The sequence below is a fragment of the Manis pentadactyla genome, chromosome 14 (genome assembly GCF_030020395.1).
Source record: "Manis pentadactyla isolate mManPen7 chromosome 14, mManPen7.hap1, whole genome shotgun sequence".
NCBI classification, from domain to species: Eukaryota; Metazoa; Chordata; class Mammalia; order Pholidota; family Manidae; genus Manis; species Manis pentadactyla.
Genome location: NC_080032.1, coordinates 2880863 through 2895780, shown reverse-complemented (window position 1 = coordinate 2895780; position 14918 = coordinate 2880863). Strand labels below are relative to the sequence as shown.

General features: G+C 60.1%; 3 protein-coding genes and 1 non-coding gene across 9 annotated transcripts in view; 3 read left to right on the top strand and 1 right to left on the bottom strand.

Annotated features, from left to right (window-relative positions):
• DGCR8 (DGCR8 microprocessor complex subunit) overlaps positions 1–1791 on the top strand; it is a 31979-nt gene extending 30188 nt beyond the window's left edge. For all 4 annotated transcript variants that reach the window (XM_057492254.1, XM_057492251.1, XM_057492252.1 and 1 more), the window contains one exon: positions 338–1791. In XM_057492254.1, coding sequence (XP_057348237.1) covers positions 338–421 — 84 coding nt within the window. In that variant the 3' untranslated portion in view covers positions 422–1791. The remainder of the gene's footprint in view (positions 1–337) is intronic.
• On the bottom strand, positions 890–7298 carry TRMT2A (tRNA methyltransferase 2 homolog A). Its single transcript, XM_057492255.1, has 12 exons — positions 7061–7298; positions 6296–6822; positions 5940–6048; positions 5486–5667; positions 5221–5335; positions 5015–5130; positions 4826–4937; positions 4157–4279; positions 3912–3987; positions 3548–3664; positions 3305–3401; positions 890–3196 (listed from the first exon to the last, which is right to left on the bottom strand). The coding sequence occupies exons 1-12, from the start codon at positions 7082–7084 to the stop codon at positions 2965–2967; spliced, it is 1830 nt and encodes a 609-aa protein (XP_057348238.1). The 5' UTR covers positions 7085–7298; the 3' UTR covers positions 890–2964.
• A 251-nt stretch (positions 7299–7549) lies between these two features.
• RANBP1 (RAN binding protein 1) lies at positions 7550–14261 on the top strand. Of its 3 annotated transcripts, none has more exons than XM_057492259.1 (6): positions 7550–7778; positions 9055–9191; positions 10538–10695; positions 12530–12658; positions 13399–13464; positions 14001–14261. In XM_057492259.1, exons 1-6 carry the CDS (start codon positions 7764–7766, stop codon positions 14120–14122), a joined length of 627 nt encoding a protein of 208 aa, XP_057348242.1. In that variant the 5' UTR covers positions 7550–7763; the 3' UTR covers positions 14123–14261. The 3 variants fall into 3 exon arrangements, with proteins under 3 accessions (XP_057348242.1, XP_057348240.1, XP_057348239.1); XM_057492257.1 differs by having other exon boundaries at positions 13998–14261; XM_057492256.1 differs by lacking the exon at positions 7550–7778 and adding an exon at positions 7785–8296.
• Positions 13497–13622, top strand: LOC130680888 (small nucleolar RNA SNORA77). Its single transcript, XR_008993915.1, has one exon. It is a non-coding gene; the product is annotated as a small nucleolar RNA SNORA77 (small nucleolar RNA).
• Positions 14262–14918: the final 657 nt, after the last annotated feature.

Below are 14918 nucleotides of genomic sequence, written 5' to 3'. Positions count from 1 at the left end.
GCGTTGCGGTGGGGAGCACCACCCAAGTGGCTCGTCCCTGGTGGCAGTGACCTCACCTCTGGGTATGCATCCTGATGGCCAGGGAAATGGCATGTGGTGCTCTGCGATGGTGTCCAGGAAGACCCTCCCACCCTGCCTCCTGCCTCCCACCAGCCTACTCATCAGGCCCTGCCCACCCTCCCAGCCTGGCTTCTTGAGCCACAGGTGCCCTCAGACTCCACAGGCTGCTTGACAGTGGTCTGCTGGACTCACCCCTGCCCTCCTGTCCCACTTGGAAGCTTCTTGCCTGAGGTTGCACATTCCCACATCATCTAATCCCTGACCTTTGTTCTTCCAGGAGGAGACACGGAAGAAGCCCAAGATGTCCATCATGGCGTCTGCCCAGCCCGGTGGCGAGCCTCTGTGCACCGTGGACGTGTGAGGGGGTGGCGGGGCTGGGCATGAGGACGCCACTGTCTGCAGCCTCGGGCCTCCGATCTGAGCTCCTCCCCTGCAGCCTCCTGTCTGAGGGCTGGGGCCGGAGGGCTGGGGCTCCAGTGCATGGGGACAGCTCTTCTTGGGGGCTGCCCACAGGTCCAAATGGATGTGTGCAAGGACAGCCTCAGCCCTGCCACACAGGTGGAAGCCAAGCGCTTGGGGTTGGCTGTGGACCTCTGCTTGTGCAGCCTCGCTGCAGACTGATTTTATGAAGGTTTCCATGAATTTTAGTACACAATGTGCACAGATGAGAAGTGACGGCTGGATGACAGATGACACAAGACGGTGTCCTTGGTGCCCTGTGCCCAGGGCTCCTGTGGGCCACTGCTAACTTGGGCAGAAGGTGCACGCTGGCACTCTGGCCTCCCTCCTGTTTTCCCTATTCTCTGGAAAGGTTCCAGCAGTTAGGAAGGAGTGTTTCAGACTTGTTTATTTAAAATAGACACAATTTTAGCATCAGAACTTCTTTCAGAGATTGTAGGTGAACTTGGCCAGTGTATGAATTCCGCCAGGGCCCGCCTGTGCGTGCCCTGGCCCTGGCTGAGGTGTGTCCGTTTTTCTGAGAGTCTTAATGCCCTAAAGGTGCACCTTGGACACCAAGGCCTCTCACCTCTGCTGGCCTCTGGCAACTTTTTATTCAGGATTTTTGCACAGTCAAGTCCATCTGTTCCCCCATCAATTTTTAAAGCTTTTATGGTATTTTAGCATTTGGAGAGAAACTTTTTCAGTGAGAGTAGAAGATAGATTTGGGATCATGTAGCAGATATAAATAATTAATGCATTTTAGCATGTGGACTTATTTGAAAAGAGGAATTGAGGACCTTCAGTGCAATCCATTCTTGATCACGAACTGGCGCATCTCTGGAGCTGGCATGAGCACATGGGCAGCCCCCTGACAACAGCCCCACTGGATTTCAAGGGCAGCCACCTTGCACAGCCAGACCTGATGACTGGCTCACTCCTCTGACTAGTGGTCTGTACTCCCCAAGTGGCCCCTGGGACAGGTGGAGGGAGGGTAGACATGGTCCTGCCCGGGGTCCCAGGGGACAGCATGTGCTTGGGGCCTTGGGTTCCCAAGGGTAGGATGGTGGTTGGCCGCTGGCTCCCTGCCCCAGTGCCTGTTCAGTGCTGCACAGCTGGACACAAGAGCATGGCACTGGGCTGTGCCGTCATGTCCCGTGGGTGGTGCTGATGGTGCCTCTTTCAGGTCAGTCTAGTGGGCTGCCCACAGTGTATCCCCTCCTCACCACCTGTGACCAAGGTTGGCTTCTGTTGACCTTTATAAAACTCGCACATCAAATTGCTGTAATTAGATACTTGCTTCTGTCTTGCTTCCTGTCTGCAGCTGTGAGTAGTCATTTGACGTGACTTGGCCCTTAAAGTAGCCAGGTGCGCACTGTGAACCAAAGTTTCATGCACATGTGTTACTGGAGGTGGGTGGGCCTCATGGTCCTCCTTCCTCTGTCCCATGTGGGTGAGTGTTGTGCACACAGCCATGTACAGGGGCAGAGAGCAGGGAGAGCCTGTGCCGCCACTGCGTTCTTTGTCCTTTGTGTCCCAGGTTGGGGATGGGCAGGGGCTGGAAGGGCGATGAACCTTAACTGAACACATAAAGAGAAATGGTCCAAAAGGGAGTGCCCGGTGTGTGTTTCATGTCTGTGGGAAGCTGTGGGTGTGGGCACAGCAGCCAGAGCCCCTCCTGGAGCTCCCCTCACCAGGCAGGGTGTGTCTGGACCCAGCCCCTGGTTCCATCTGTGGCCACCAGGACGGTGCCTCCCTTCAGGGTTTAGAGCCAGGCTGGGGACGGGGCGAGGCTGAGATGCAGGGGAAGCTGGGGCCGGGCCAAGCCCAGGGCTGGGTTGGGGGGGTCTCTCCACCCCAGGCACACAGTTGGCTGTGAGGTCTGCATCTCTGCTGCTCAGGGTGTAATAAAAGATGTTCAGTCCCACAGAAGCTCTGCTGTGACCACCAGCCATGTAGAAGCTGGGAGAGCTGCCCTGACCCCAGAGTGAGTACTGGCCATGCCTAGAGCTGGTGGGGTGCTAGCAGGATCCAGAGGCTCAGACTTGGATGTGTCCTGGTGTGGGTGGGGCCTGAGGTGCCCTCCTGGTGCTGCCCCCTTGACCTACAGCAGGGAGCAGTGAATCCCGGTGCCAAAGCTCAGTTCTTGTCACAAACACTGGTGGTTTGCCAACTGTTTATTCTGGCCCAGCTGATCTAAAAAGAATGGGTGTCGGTCCTGGGTTTGGGTAGCCAGGTCTTATGTCCTCCTCCAGTTGCTGCCTGAGTGGCCCAGGGCAAGGCAGGGCACGGGGCCCCGTAGCTGCGGTTCGAGGCGGGCTCGTCATCCTCTCGAGCAAGGCAAGGCCGCAGGTCCCTGGGGCCCCACCTGAGAGCCTCTTGGCTGGAAGTAGCAGAAGGCATTGGGGGTGGGTGGGAGGGGACCTGGGCCTATTCTGGAAGGGCTAGTGCCCCTCCTCCAGGGTCCTAGGAAGAGGGAGGCGTCCCGGTTTCTTGTGGGGTGTCCTCTGGGGGTGCTGGTGGGGGCTGGGCTGGAGGGTCCTGGGACCCCAAAGCCCCTGCACCATCAGGGGGCTCCACTCTCTCAAACAGGATGAGCATCTCGCAGTGTGGTGTCTGGGGGAACAGGTCCACAGCCACAGCCTTGACCGGCCGGAAGGGAGTACCCCTCACCCGGTTAGAAGGGGCCCTGCAGAGGCTGTGGTAGAAAGGGTTCCAACATGTCAGCCACATGGGTCAGCCAGAGGGCTCGGGGGTGTGGGCAGTGTGGGGCCCAGTCCACCCTAGGCCCCCACCTCACACTCACTCCACAAAGTTGCCCATGGCTGCCCGGGGGTTGCAGGAAACATACAGGAGGCGCTTGAGGTTCTCAGCTCTGCGGATGGCCAGGATCACTCTGGAATCTGAGGAGGCACAGACTTCGAGCAGAGGCCCCAGGGCTCCCTACCTCAAGGAGGGGGCAGGGCCTGCTGGGAATGGATGTCAGTCCTGAGGCCACTCAGAGGTCACTGCCCTTCTCTTCCCCTGCTCCCCACAAATGGCAACTCACGCAGCCCGGCACGGGGCGGGTCCAGGATGGCCACCAGCTGCTGGGAGGCCAGTCTGCTCACCACAGCGGGCACCAGGCCTTCAGCTCTCCCACAGTGGAATTCAACATTGCTCAACCCTGGAGACAGCACAGCGGCCCTGTTAGGGATCCAGGACACCCTCCCCTGGGCACCCACCCTGCTGCCTGATGATCTGAAGCCCCTGGCCAGGGTGCCTCAGGATCTTCCCTGCCCCATCAGGCAGGCCCACTCGGGAGCAGCTCTAGCACCCCACCCCTGCCCTGGTTCCCAGGTGCCGTGCTGGGCACACGGCAAGGGCAGCTGCTACTCAGGGCCCGCCCTCTGGTGCGGCATGCCGGCCCTCACCGTTGTCTCGGGCATTCGCCCGGGCGTCCTCCACCGCTTCCTGGCACAGCTCGATCCCCACCACTCTCTTTACCTTCTGAGGTGAGGAAGAGGGCAGACCAACGAGTTCCCACCCCACCTGCCCTGGGGCTTCCCGGGGAGCACAAGGGGCCTGCGGGGGGAGGACCTGGGGGTCACGGGGTTGTGAGACAGGTGACAATGAAGGCGGGTGGGGCAAGGGCAGCCTGTCTGGCAGGAGGTCTCACCCGGGCCAGGGCTAGGCCGATGGTGCCTGTGCCGCAGCACACGTCCAGCACCGTGCTCCCCACATCCAGCTGGGCCCAGTCCTGGATGACTGTGTAGAGCACCTCGGCTGCCAGGGTGTTCACCTGGAGTGTGGGCAGGCAGTACCCAGAAGTCAGAGCAGCCTCACCGCCCAGCCGCCCCTCCCACAGTCCCCAAGCCCAATGCCTGCGTTCCTGGGGCACTTGGAGACCTCAGCCCATCCCCCTCCCTCCCTGTCTCCTGCTCCCTCCCACCCCTGCCCCACCCCACCCCACCCCACTGCCTGAGCACCCGGCATGGTCCTGGTCCTCACACTGCCCTCGCCCACACGACCTCACCCAGTGTCCAGCTTTCAGAAGCAACTTGAGGCCAACACCACTGCTCCCCAACTCAGAAACCTCTTTACTGAGTGCCTGTGGGACCCCCCACAGCAACAGCAGGTGTCAAAGACCCCCCCAGAGCTCCCACCAGAGCCCTGCACCCAAACACACAGACAGGTTCTCCAGTAGGGCTGGGATGACTGCCTTCCCACCTTGTGACTCCTGGGTCTGCACGGCCTCCCCAGACCTTGGCGAGCTAAGCCCCAGTCTCTGCCCTGGTCCCAACCCTGCAGCAGGCCCTACACACAAGGCCCCTGCAATGCGGGCTACCTGGAAGAAGGCATGAGGGGATATTCGGAAGGCCAGCCCCAGCAGGTCCTCGTGGATGCACTGCTGCCCGGCCACGTGCTCCACAGGCAGGCCCTCTTGGCTGGGGGTCTTCCTATGGGCAGTGGAGCGGGTCCGTCAGGGTCACCAGCCCTTGCAGGGACCCAACCTACCCCAACCTGGGCTCCTCACCGCTGTCCCTCCTCCACAAAGTAGAGGCAGGTGACCCCACTGGCCTTGCCGGGCCCCATCATGAAATGCTGTGCCAGGGAAGCCTTTAGTCCCACCAGCTCCTCTGGGCTCAGTTTCTGGAAAAGACGGTGAAAAGGCCTTGTGAGGCTGTGCCGAGGCCCACCTGGCCCAGACACCCACCCCCAGCAGGGCCTCCCGCCTGAGACCTGGGGGTGGAAGTAGACAACAGCCATGGCCTGGCCGCGGCGGCTGGTACGCACAGTCAGCTGCTTCCAGTGGCCCGAGTACGTCTCTGGGTCGTAGGCTGAATACTGGGTGGACCTACGGGATCCACAAGCCCTAGTCTCCGACGTCTGCCAACCAGACCTGGGCTGGCAGCCTCCCTGCTCTCCTCCAGCCACACCTGCGGGGCCACAGCCACAGGAACCCCGAGGCAGGATACAAGCCCACAACCCAGCCACCGGTCCTCACCGAATGAAGTCTTGGAAGGTCTTCACCACCTGCTTGGTGGCCCAAGGGATGTGCACGGTGTCATAGGGGGCTGCCACGGCACAGCTCCCACCCTTGTACTTGCCAAGCCGAAAGCCCACTGTGTTGTCCTCCCCGTCCACCCCAACGCCAACCAGGAACTCACACTTGTTGCGATACTCCGTCTGCAGGGAGGGTGGAGGAAGGCAGAGAAACACGCCTGACCTTACCCTGGCCATCCAGCTCATGTGTGGAGGGAACACTGCAGCCTGTGAGATGGCAGCAAGCGAGGCAGAGGTCCCAGGGCTGGGCGGTCCAGAGAAGGAGGCGGACAAGTCACAGCCAGGCGACAAGTGCCAGGAGCAAACAGCAAGAGGAGGGATGGGAGAGGGTGGGTGAGAGGAGCTCCTGTGAGAGCACAGGATGAGGGTTCGTGGCTATGCCGGCCGGGCCTGACCTGCTGGGGTGACGGCTTGACCCCTTCCAACGGGCAGCAGGCCTTGTTGTGCTCATGCCTCTGTGAGAGCAGCCAGGGCAGCAGGGCACGGTTGGTGCTCCCGATTTCCCTGTAGGGAAGACAGGCCCAGGTTGGACTCAGCCCACTGCCCTCCCCACCCATCCCCAGCCACTCTCATCCTCAGGCACTGGGCCCCTCTGTTGGGGCCTCCTCACCACTGGTAATACAAGGGTCTTACTGGCTAACTCCCCAGCACAGTGTAGACCCTGGGCATGTCTACAGCACACACGGCAGGCTGAGCAAGGGGAGTTGCACAGAACTCTGGCACCAAGGGGGTGATCCATGCCCACACTCACTTGGCGAGCTTCTGCAGCACCTGCTCACACTCCAGCCGCTTCTGCTCAAGCTGCTCCGCATAGGGCACGGTCCAAAGGGGGGTTACTACATCAGCAACGCATGTGGCAGGTGGCCTGCCTTCATCGTCGCGTCGCCTCTTCCTGGCCATGGGATCAGCCTTGGGCCTGGCCAGGCGCACGCTGAGTGGGCGGCCCTTCCAGAGGGCGCCGTGCAGAACGCGCAAGGCCTTGTCCCGCTCGGCGGCGCTGCGGAAGGTCACAAAGGCGCAAGGAGGTTGCCCAAAGAGTTTGGTTTTGTGGGGCTGTAGGCCAAAGCGGCCCAGGAAGCGCCGGACGTCACTGAAGCTGGCATGGCGTGGCACGTTCTGCAGCTCCAACTTGAAGATCTCCGAGGTGAACAGGTCATCCCTGATGTAACTGTACGGCCCAGGCTGAGACCCCAGCTCCGCGGCGGCCCCAGCCCCCGAGTGCGCCTTCTCCTCCTGCAGGGTTGGGTCCTGGCCGCAGCCCTCCATGGGCCCGGGGCCCTGTGTGGGGACGGGCAGGGGCTGGTCCGGGGGCGCCCCAGGACACCCAGACCTCACGAAGCACACCCTACCCGCAGCCCCATCCCCTTCATCCCTCGTCATCCCCAACGCCTCTGCCCTCGGCTCCTCTCCCTCTCACCCCCGTCCCCGGGTCCTCCAGGCGCCTCCTACCCCGCCGCCGCCTTCATCCCCTCCCACCCCGTCCCACATCTCCCGCCAGCATTTCTCTTCACTTTACTTCGTTGTGGAGCTTGTCACTCATCGTCCGTCCCGTCCGCTCCCCGGACAGGGGGCCCTAAGGGCGCCGCCTCTGCCACCTAGTTCTGGGCCCGGCAGCCCGGAGGCGCTCAGAGAGCGGGTGCAACGCTGTTGAGCGCGCCCCGCGGCTGCGCCCGGGAGTGGGAGGGACTCGAACCCTCGGTGCTCAGGCTCGGGTGTCCGGCACCAGGGTACGCCGGCCGCTCGCCTCGCCCGCCGCTCCCCAGTACGCCAGCGCCGGCAGCGGAATCCGTGCGATTCTATCATCCTGGCTTCCGGTAACGTCATTGCCACGCGCCTGCTCCTAACCAAGTCCCTTTCGTGAGCTCGAGGGTTGCGCGCGGCCGCCTGACGGAAGTACACGCGAGGGCCGTCGGGAGCGCACGCTGCCCGGGTTGCCGGAAGGCCGGGCATGCGCCGCGCGCGTTTTGGCGGGAAGTGCGGGGCGGGCGGACAATGAGAGTGTCCGCCGTCTGAACCAATAAAGCTGCACTGGTTTTGAATTGCGGCGCGTTTCCCGCCGCCAGGGTCAGGGGTCGAGGTTCGGGTCGCGGGGCGGAGGGAAGAGCGGGCGAGCGAGAGGCGCCGGCGCCAGACGCGGAGAGGAGTCACGACTAGTCGCCGAGAGGTTGCGGAGCCAGCGACGACAGAGCCAGCCGAGCCGCCGCCGCCGCCGCGCCCCCATGGCGGCCGCCAAGGTGCGGTCGGGACTGGGCGGGGACCGGGGACCGAGGCGGCTACCGGCCGCCACGTGGGCGGCCCGCGCGGCGCTGCCAAGCCCCGCTGGCCTGCAGGCTCGGCGCCTGCGGAGCCTCCGTGGCGCGAGATCGGGGCTGTGGCGAGGCCCGAGGCCTTCGGTGCCAAGGGGCGCGGGCTCGGCCCAGGGGCTGCGGGCTGCTCGCGTGACCTTGGGGCGGCCCCGGGTGGGCCAGACAGCCCCGTCGGGACGTGGGGCGGCCCCGCCTCGCGAGCTCCTGGATCTCGGGCTCACTTAAGGCGCGTGGGGATGGCGGTTTCCTCTGGCTCTGCCCACTTGCGGGCTTCCTACCAAGGCAGCGCATCCCGTCGCCTACGCAGCACTTCATTCATTCTGTCTTCACGTCTAGAACCGCCACAGGCCTCTGCGGCGGAAGATCGCGTGCCAGCGGGGCGGACGGGGCCTGGACGCACTGACCCAGGGTGGGGGCTGCTTTGCTGGCTGCGGGTGTCCGCTCGGGTGAGCTGACCGAGGCACAGCCGCAGTGTGTTGTTCAACCAAGAAAAGTAGTGAAGGCATAAATTGGCCTTTTCGGCGTGAGTCTGGAAGTGAAGTCTCTGGCTTTCTTACGGGTTTATACATCACCAAGCCACGTGTTCTGTAAGACTTGAAACTAAAATAGGAAGCTTTGTGCCCTATAGTTTTGTAAACTTGATCGGGATTTTCTGGCTCGTTGCTACGGCTTATTTGAACTTGTTTCCTTAAATTTGTGAGCCAGGATAAACTTGTTGATGGAATTGTGAGTTTCGTATAAATGCTAACAGTTCCATAGGAACTTTTTTCCCCTGATAGTGTAAGCAAGAGCACAGATTTTTCTCAACCAATAAAAACTTGAAAGGTTGTTTTTTTACTTTAAGGGTAACACTCCTTTAGGCCCTTTTCTGTCATTGCGTCCCTTAATTCTAACCAGGCAGTATCATCTGCAGCTGAAGAAACTGAGGCAGGGAGAGGAGGGCATCTTTTCCAGGCCACCCTGCCTCTAGGTGGCTGAGTGTTAGGAGCCCAGAGAGGTGCATTTGGGGAGAGAGGTGAAGTCCAGTGTCTCCCTGTGCTGCGCGTCTGTGGACTTTCCCTAGTGTGGAAGGCTGTGCGCTTAATCTCTTGCTTTGAGGTGAGGCCAGTCACCAGTAGGGGTGCCTGCAGCAGGCACCGGTGAGTACTGGGTGAGGGCCACGCTCGAGGCCCACAGACTCACCTCTCCACGCTTTCTCCCTCAGGACACCCACGAGGACCATGACACCTCCACCGAGAACGCAGATGAGTCCAACCATGATCCCCAGTTTGAACCTATAGTTTCTCTTCCTGAGCAAGAAATCAAAACTTTGGAAGAAGATGAAGAGGAGCTTTTTAAAATGTAAGTAAGTTACTGTTGCTCCTGAAACAGGTATCTTTAATATAAGATTGAAGTTACGGTTTTAATGGGAATGAAGGATTGGGCCTGACCTTTGATGGGATCGAGGCCGAGGAAAGGGTTTGGAAACCAAGACTGCTGTTAGAATCCACTCATTTGATAACTTTGTAGTGGGTGCCCTGGCGGCCCCATGGCCAGTGCTTTGAAGTGGGCAGGGACTTATCAGTGACCTGTCACTGCTGCTGTATCCACAAGGCTGCATCTCTGCAGACCCCCGTCCTTGCCATCCCCACCTCTAAGGACCCCTACAAAGTTAGCAGAATTAGATTGTAGTGTTTTCTTTGCCCAAGCTCATGAAACTCCCCGCTTCAAGTGCTACCGAAGGTGCCAGGTTAAGGTTTGAGTGCTGTGCTGTGGGGAGGGAAGTGGAGGCCAGCCCTTCCCCACCACTGCTGAAGGCCTGGGGAAGGAGGGCCACACGCCCCTTTGATTTCTCAGAGGCTGGTGGGTGTCTCCCTGAAGACACTGGTTCTCTTGAGTCTTTGCTCTGCCCAGAAATGACATCACAGCCCACATGGTGGGTGGCAGGTGTTCCTTTCCGAGGGAAGAGAAGCCAGCAGGTTGGGCCCTTGGTGTCCAGGTCAAGCTCTGAGGGTGTCCTTGTGAGGACAGCATTTCCCTTAACAGGTGAGGTTGGGGTAGAGAGCAGTCCTGCAGGAGAAGGACCCGCAAAGCTGGGGTTATGTAGGGAAGCAAATGGCTTGCCTGGTTAGCTGGAAAGGGGGCCCTGTGGGCAGGACTCCTGGGCTCACTGCTGGGGCCTCGGTGCCTGTGGAGTGGGGGCTGTGCCTGGGCTCAGCCTGAGGAGCTCTGAGCAGGAAGGTGGGAAGTTGGGCTACGGCCTGGTGGCCTGAGCCCACTCTGGTTTGGAGGCCAGGGCAGCACAGGGGCCATCTTGTGGCTGACCGAAGGGCTGGCCTGTGAGGGCAGGGGCCTCGGCCTCCGTGGGCTCCAGGCTGGCCCTGCGGGACCCTGGGAGGCCCCAGTGATGGCTGGCATGCCCGGCATGCTCAGGTGGGCTGCTTTGCTGAGGGCCTCTCTGTTGGAAGAAGCTGTGACTATAGAAGTCTTTTCTTGTGAAGTAAAAACTGGGAATTTGCTGGGCCGTCTTGCTCTCCCAGTAATGTTTTGACTGACAGTTCTTGAAGTGCAAAGATAAAGGGCCTTATTGACCCGGCAGAGGCAGAACCTTGTTCAGTGCGCAGAAAGCAGGTGTTCTCCCCACGCAGACGTATGTCTTGTTCCTCTATGTGCACATCTGTGCTCTCACTCAATGGCTTTTCTTGAAGGCGGGCAAAGCTATTCCGATTTGCTTCAGAGAATGATCTCCCTGAGTGGAAGGAACGAGGCACTGGCGATGTCAAGCTCCTGAAGCATAAGGAGAAAGGGACCATCCGCCTCCTCATGCGGAGGGACAAGACCTTGAAGATATGCGCCAATCACTACAGTAGGTGGCCTCTTGGGAGTGTTTCACTCTGAGTCCCAGCCCTCCACAGCAGGATGGCGTTGGGCCGCAGGCAGGTCACTTGGAGGGCTCCACTGGGACCCTGGGAGCATGCTGTTAGAGGGCGCACACACTTGTGGTGCTTCTCCAACTTAAAATGGGAAATGAGGTTTTCTGATGTGCCTCTGAGCTTAAGGCAGACCCACAGAGAAGCTCAGAGCACCTGAGGGGGTGGTGTCTGGCAGACAGACCTCGTGGGTAGACACGGCGTGGGCTCGGGACTGGAGAGCGTCCACTCCAGGCTGTGGAAGAGGTTCCCTGGGCAGCAGCCCCCATCCTATGGTTTCTGTCCCCACAGGGCATCCCTTGGGGAGGAAGTGGCTACCCCACCCTCAGGCACCTGCTCAGCTGCACAGGGAGTAGGTAGCAGGGGGCTGTGGACTGGCATGATGTGCCAGCCCTGGGTTGTGGGGGCATCCAGGAAAAGCCACAGGAGGCCTAGGTCGTGAGGAGGGGACAGGAGGATCCTTGCCACGTCAGCCCCTTGGCTGCTAGGCTGTCTGCAGAGCTGTGTGGGCGCAGGTGTGTCCTGGGCTCCAGTCCCTTGCCAGTGCTGAGTCCGTATTTCTGGGCAGAATGTCTGTCCTGCAGGCCGGACCCTTGAGGGTTCTGTGGAGGGTGGCCGCTGGCAGGCACTGGGGCAGAATGGCCCTTGTAGGTGATGTAGAAGCAGGGCGGGTTTGCAGAGACCCTGAGGGAGGGGAAGGGCCCCCATGGCCCAGCCTTAGTGGCTTCCTCGGGAGCTGCTTCGCCTGATCCTTATCCTCTAGCCCGATTTTAATTGTTCTTGGAGGGGTCTTCCTGACACCCTGCACTTCTTCCAGACCCTCTCCAGGGCACTGGGTGGTTGCTGTGAGCTGCAAGTGGGTCCTGGGCCTGGTGCACACCATAGGCCCTCAGTGGGCCGGGTGGGTGGTGGCCAGAGAAGGTCGTGGCGCCTCTGTGTCCTGCACAATGTGTGGGTTCGCCAGGCATCTGAGTGAGGGTGGGTGACTGCTCTCAGGGCATGTGGTGAGGTGTGGCCAGGGCTGTGCATGGGTCATCCCATGTGCCCAGAGACCTCTGCTGGGGGTCACTGGGGGCACGGCATCAGGGATGCGCCTTTGGGGTGCCCACCTCCCTTGTCTCCTCTTGGGTCCTCATAGAGCTTGAGGCCATGGGGATGGGTGTACTTACTCCATCCAGGCCCTGGCTCTGTTTTCCATGATGTGCACGCATGTCATGAGGCCCTCAGTGTCCACTTCTAGCGGTCTCATCCCCTGGGTCTCCCTGGGCAGTGCAAGGCTGAGAGTGGTTGGCCACATGCCCTCCTAGGTGATTGCCCCACTTCCTGCTTCTGCTTCTCCACTGCCTCCCCACCTTCCAGTGGGCCACGTCCCTCATGGTGTGGCTGAGCATGGATGCAGCCACATGAGGCGCTTGCCACAGGAAGGCTCAGGCCCACTCAGCCTGTACCCCTCGTTTGCCTGGGGCCTGAGCAGCCACGTTGGCACTGGAGCCCTTCCGTGATTGGGAGTGGAGGCTCTTGAAGTGTCCTCATGGTCAGGGAGCAGGCCACCCTGTTGCCAGATTGAGGACAGGCCTGGTTTTAAGTGAATGTGAGGCGTTTTCAAAGAGGTTTGGATAAAAATCTATATCCTGCAGAACTTTGTCTAGGCTTGGTTTTGCCCAAAGTGGGACCTTGGGTTGGCAGCCAGGACCTTCTGCGGTGGGGGGAGGTTGCTGGCCTCGCAGTCACGGTGGTCAGCGCCGTCCTGATGGGGCTCCTCTCCTCCAGTCACGCCGATGATGGAGCTGAAGCCGAACGCGGGCAGCGACCGTGCCTGGGTCTGGAACACCCACGCCGACTTTGCCGATGAGTGCCCCAAGCCGGAGCTGCTGGCCATCCGTTTCCTAAACGCAGAAAGTAAGCAGGAGGGCAAGTGGGCCCTGGGACCAGCCTGACTGCAGCCGCCGTGCCTGATGCAGTTGTTTAATCACAGATACCCTCGCTTTTTAGGGAGAATCCATAGTAACTGGGAAGCACGTGTTAGGAACTGTTCCTGCCCTGTTGGCTGGCAGCCCCTTGGGGAAGGGGTCCAAGTGCAGCCGAGCCTTGTGTCCTTGAGGCCACACCCAGACTTCTAAACTTCAGAGGAGGCTGGCAGACATGCCCCCTCAGAGCTCCCTAGGTACCAGCAGGGCTGTGCCGAGAGCCACAGGCCCAGGCTGACCTGCCCTGCATGGGCGCCTTTCTGGCCCCAGTCATTGCGGGCCCTGGAGGAGATGGGCCCGTGCCAGGTCTTTTGTTAGGTGAGCTTCCCTTTGCTCTGGGAGCAGCACCTGTCCAGCAGCTCCGCCAGTGCGAGTGGAGACCAGAATGCCTCCCCACTGGAGGCCAGAGGCCGCTGTGCCATGTGCCACTCTGCCGAAGTGGTAGAGGGTCAGATGGAGGGGGTGGCCCAGGAGGCTCGGCAGCCTCACAGGGGGCTTGGGAAACAGTCATTTGCACATTTCAGGCAAAAGGGAACCCAGGGCTGCGTCAGGTGGCCCAGGTCAGAAATGGCCACGGGGTTGGGCCCTCGTGAAACACGGCTCTTCAGGTCGGCCAGGAGGTGCTCCTTCCCTGCTGGTGCTCTCACGAAGTTTCCACTCTTCTTTCCGCAGATGCACAGAAATTCAAAACAAAGTTTGAAGAATGCAGGAAAGAGACTGAAGAGAGAGAAAAAAAAGGTACTGGGTGCCCCATGGGTGGGGGCTTCCTTGCAGACTCACTCTGCGCCCAGCTGCAGCCCCAGCCGGGCGTTTTTTCCGTCTGCCACAGAATCATTCCAGGGTGCTGTGACCACCTTGCCGTGTCTAGGGTAATGCAGCCACCTGGGGACACTGCTCTGGCTGGTGAGCTGGCAGCCAGGGCCCGAGCTCATGCTCAGCAGCGTTGCCTCATGGCACTCGGGCTGGCAGTTGAGTCGCGGTGTCCGATTAGAACCCCCCAGAGGCAGGAGGGGCTTTGAGTGGTACTTGTGGTCACGTGCCTACCTGGGGCCCGGTGATGGCTGTCATAGCAAGAGACTGGACATAACTGAGCAGCCCGATCAAGGTCCCAGGCATAAGTGTGTGTTTGCTTGGGTGACCCCAGAGGCCGGCTGGCCGGCATAGGAGGAAAAGCAGCCTGTCCCGGGGTCCCTGGAGGTGGGCGCACCCAGCCGCCAAGGGGGCAGGGAACGGCGGGCTTCTCTTTTACTTTACTATCCCCTGGGTTTTAGCAGCATCAGGCAGAAACAAGAACACCGAGAAAGTGACTGAAAAGCTAGAAGCTCTTTCGGTGAAGGAGGAGAGCAAGGAGTCCGAAGGCGAGAAGCCCACGGAGAGAGCTGGAGAGAAGCAATAAGTCATCTTACCCTTCTTTTCTTTTCCTTCCATTCTCTCCCGTTTTCTTTTTTTAAATTTTGCCCTGCCCCCGTCTTTTTAGTTTGTTTTTATTCTGTTTTGTTTTTACAAGGGACTTTATATAAAGAACTGAATTCCAACATGCAGGTTGTTTTTTTCTGAGTCTCTGCCTGTTGAAGATGACTTCAGTGAGCCCGCTCCCCAGGCGTGAGAATGCACTGTTGCTGACTTTCTTTTCCATAGTGGAAACACTTATTTATAGTCATCAGAAATAGTGAATAAACAACACATTTGAAACCTGTGCGGAGGGCAGGACCGTGTGTGCGCCGGCCCCATTGGGTGAGTGCCGCCTCGCTCACTCAGGGGGCTTTGGGCTGCTGGGGGCCGCGGTGTGTTAGGCGGGGCTGGTGCTGGGTGCACTGCCTCCTGAAGGCGACCTGTGCTGCTCCCGTGGGGCAAGAGGGGTAGGTGGGCTTTTCTTTTTTTTCTGTTTGGAGGAGAGAAGACCACCAGAGGACCTTACTGCCACTGGCACACCCAGTGGGTCTCCAGGCTCTGGTCAAGGCTGTCTTTGGTCAGCCCCCAGCCTCGTGGAGAGAAAGGCCAGTCCCAGAGTGCATAGTGGGTGGTGCAGTTTGCAGGCGCGGCACAGCCCCACCACCCCTGGCGGCTACCCTACTACCATCCTTGGAGAAAATGGACCCATCTGCTCTCTCCTGGCTTCTCCATCTGGGTGGGGTTTTGGACACCTGTGTTGACTTTAAGTAAAGGGACTTTGCAAGAATGCAGCTGTGTTA

Coding starts and splice junctions, on each gene's coding strand:
- RANBP1 (XM_057492256.1), top strand. CDS start 8,087: ATGGCGGTTTCCTCTGGCTCTGCCCACTTGCGGGCTTCCTACCAAGGC. Junction 9,192..10,537: donor GAAGAGGAGCTTTTTAAAAT/GTAAGTAAGTTA, acceptor CTTTTCTTGAAG/GCGGGCAAAGCTATTCCGAT. Junction 13,465..14,000: donor TGAAGAGAGAGAAAAAAAAG/GTACTGGGTGCC, acceptor GGGTTTTAGCAG/CATCAGGCAGAAACAAGAAC.
- TRMT2A (XM_057492255.1), bottom strand. CDS start 7,084: ATGAGTGACAAGCTCCACAACGAA. Junction 6,823..7,060: donor GTGACAAGCTCCACAACGAA/GTAAAGTGAAGA, acceptor GTCCCCACACAG/GGCCCCGGGCCCATGGAGGG. Junction 4,280..4,825: donor CCCCTCATGCCTTCTTCCAG/GTAGCCCGCATT, acceptor CCCACACTCCAG/GTGAACACCCTGGCAGCCGA.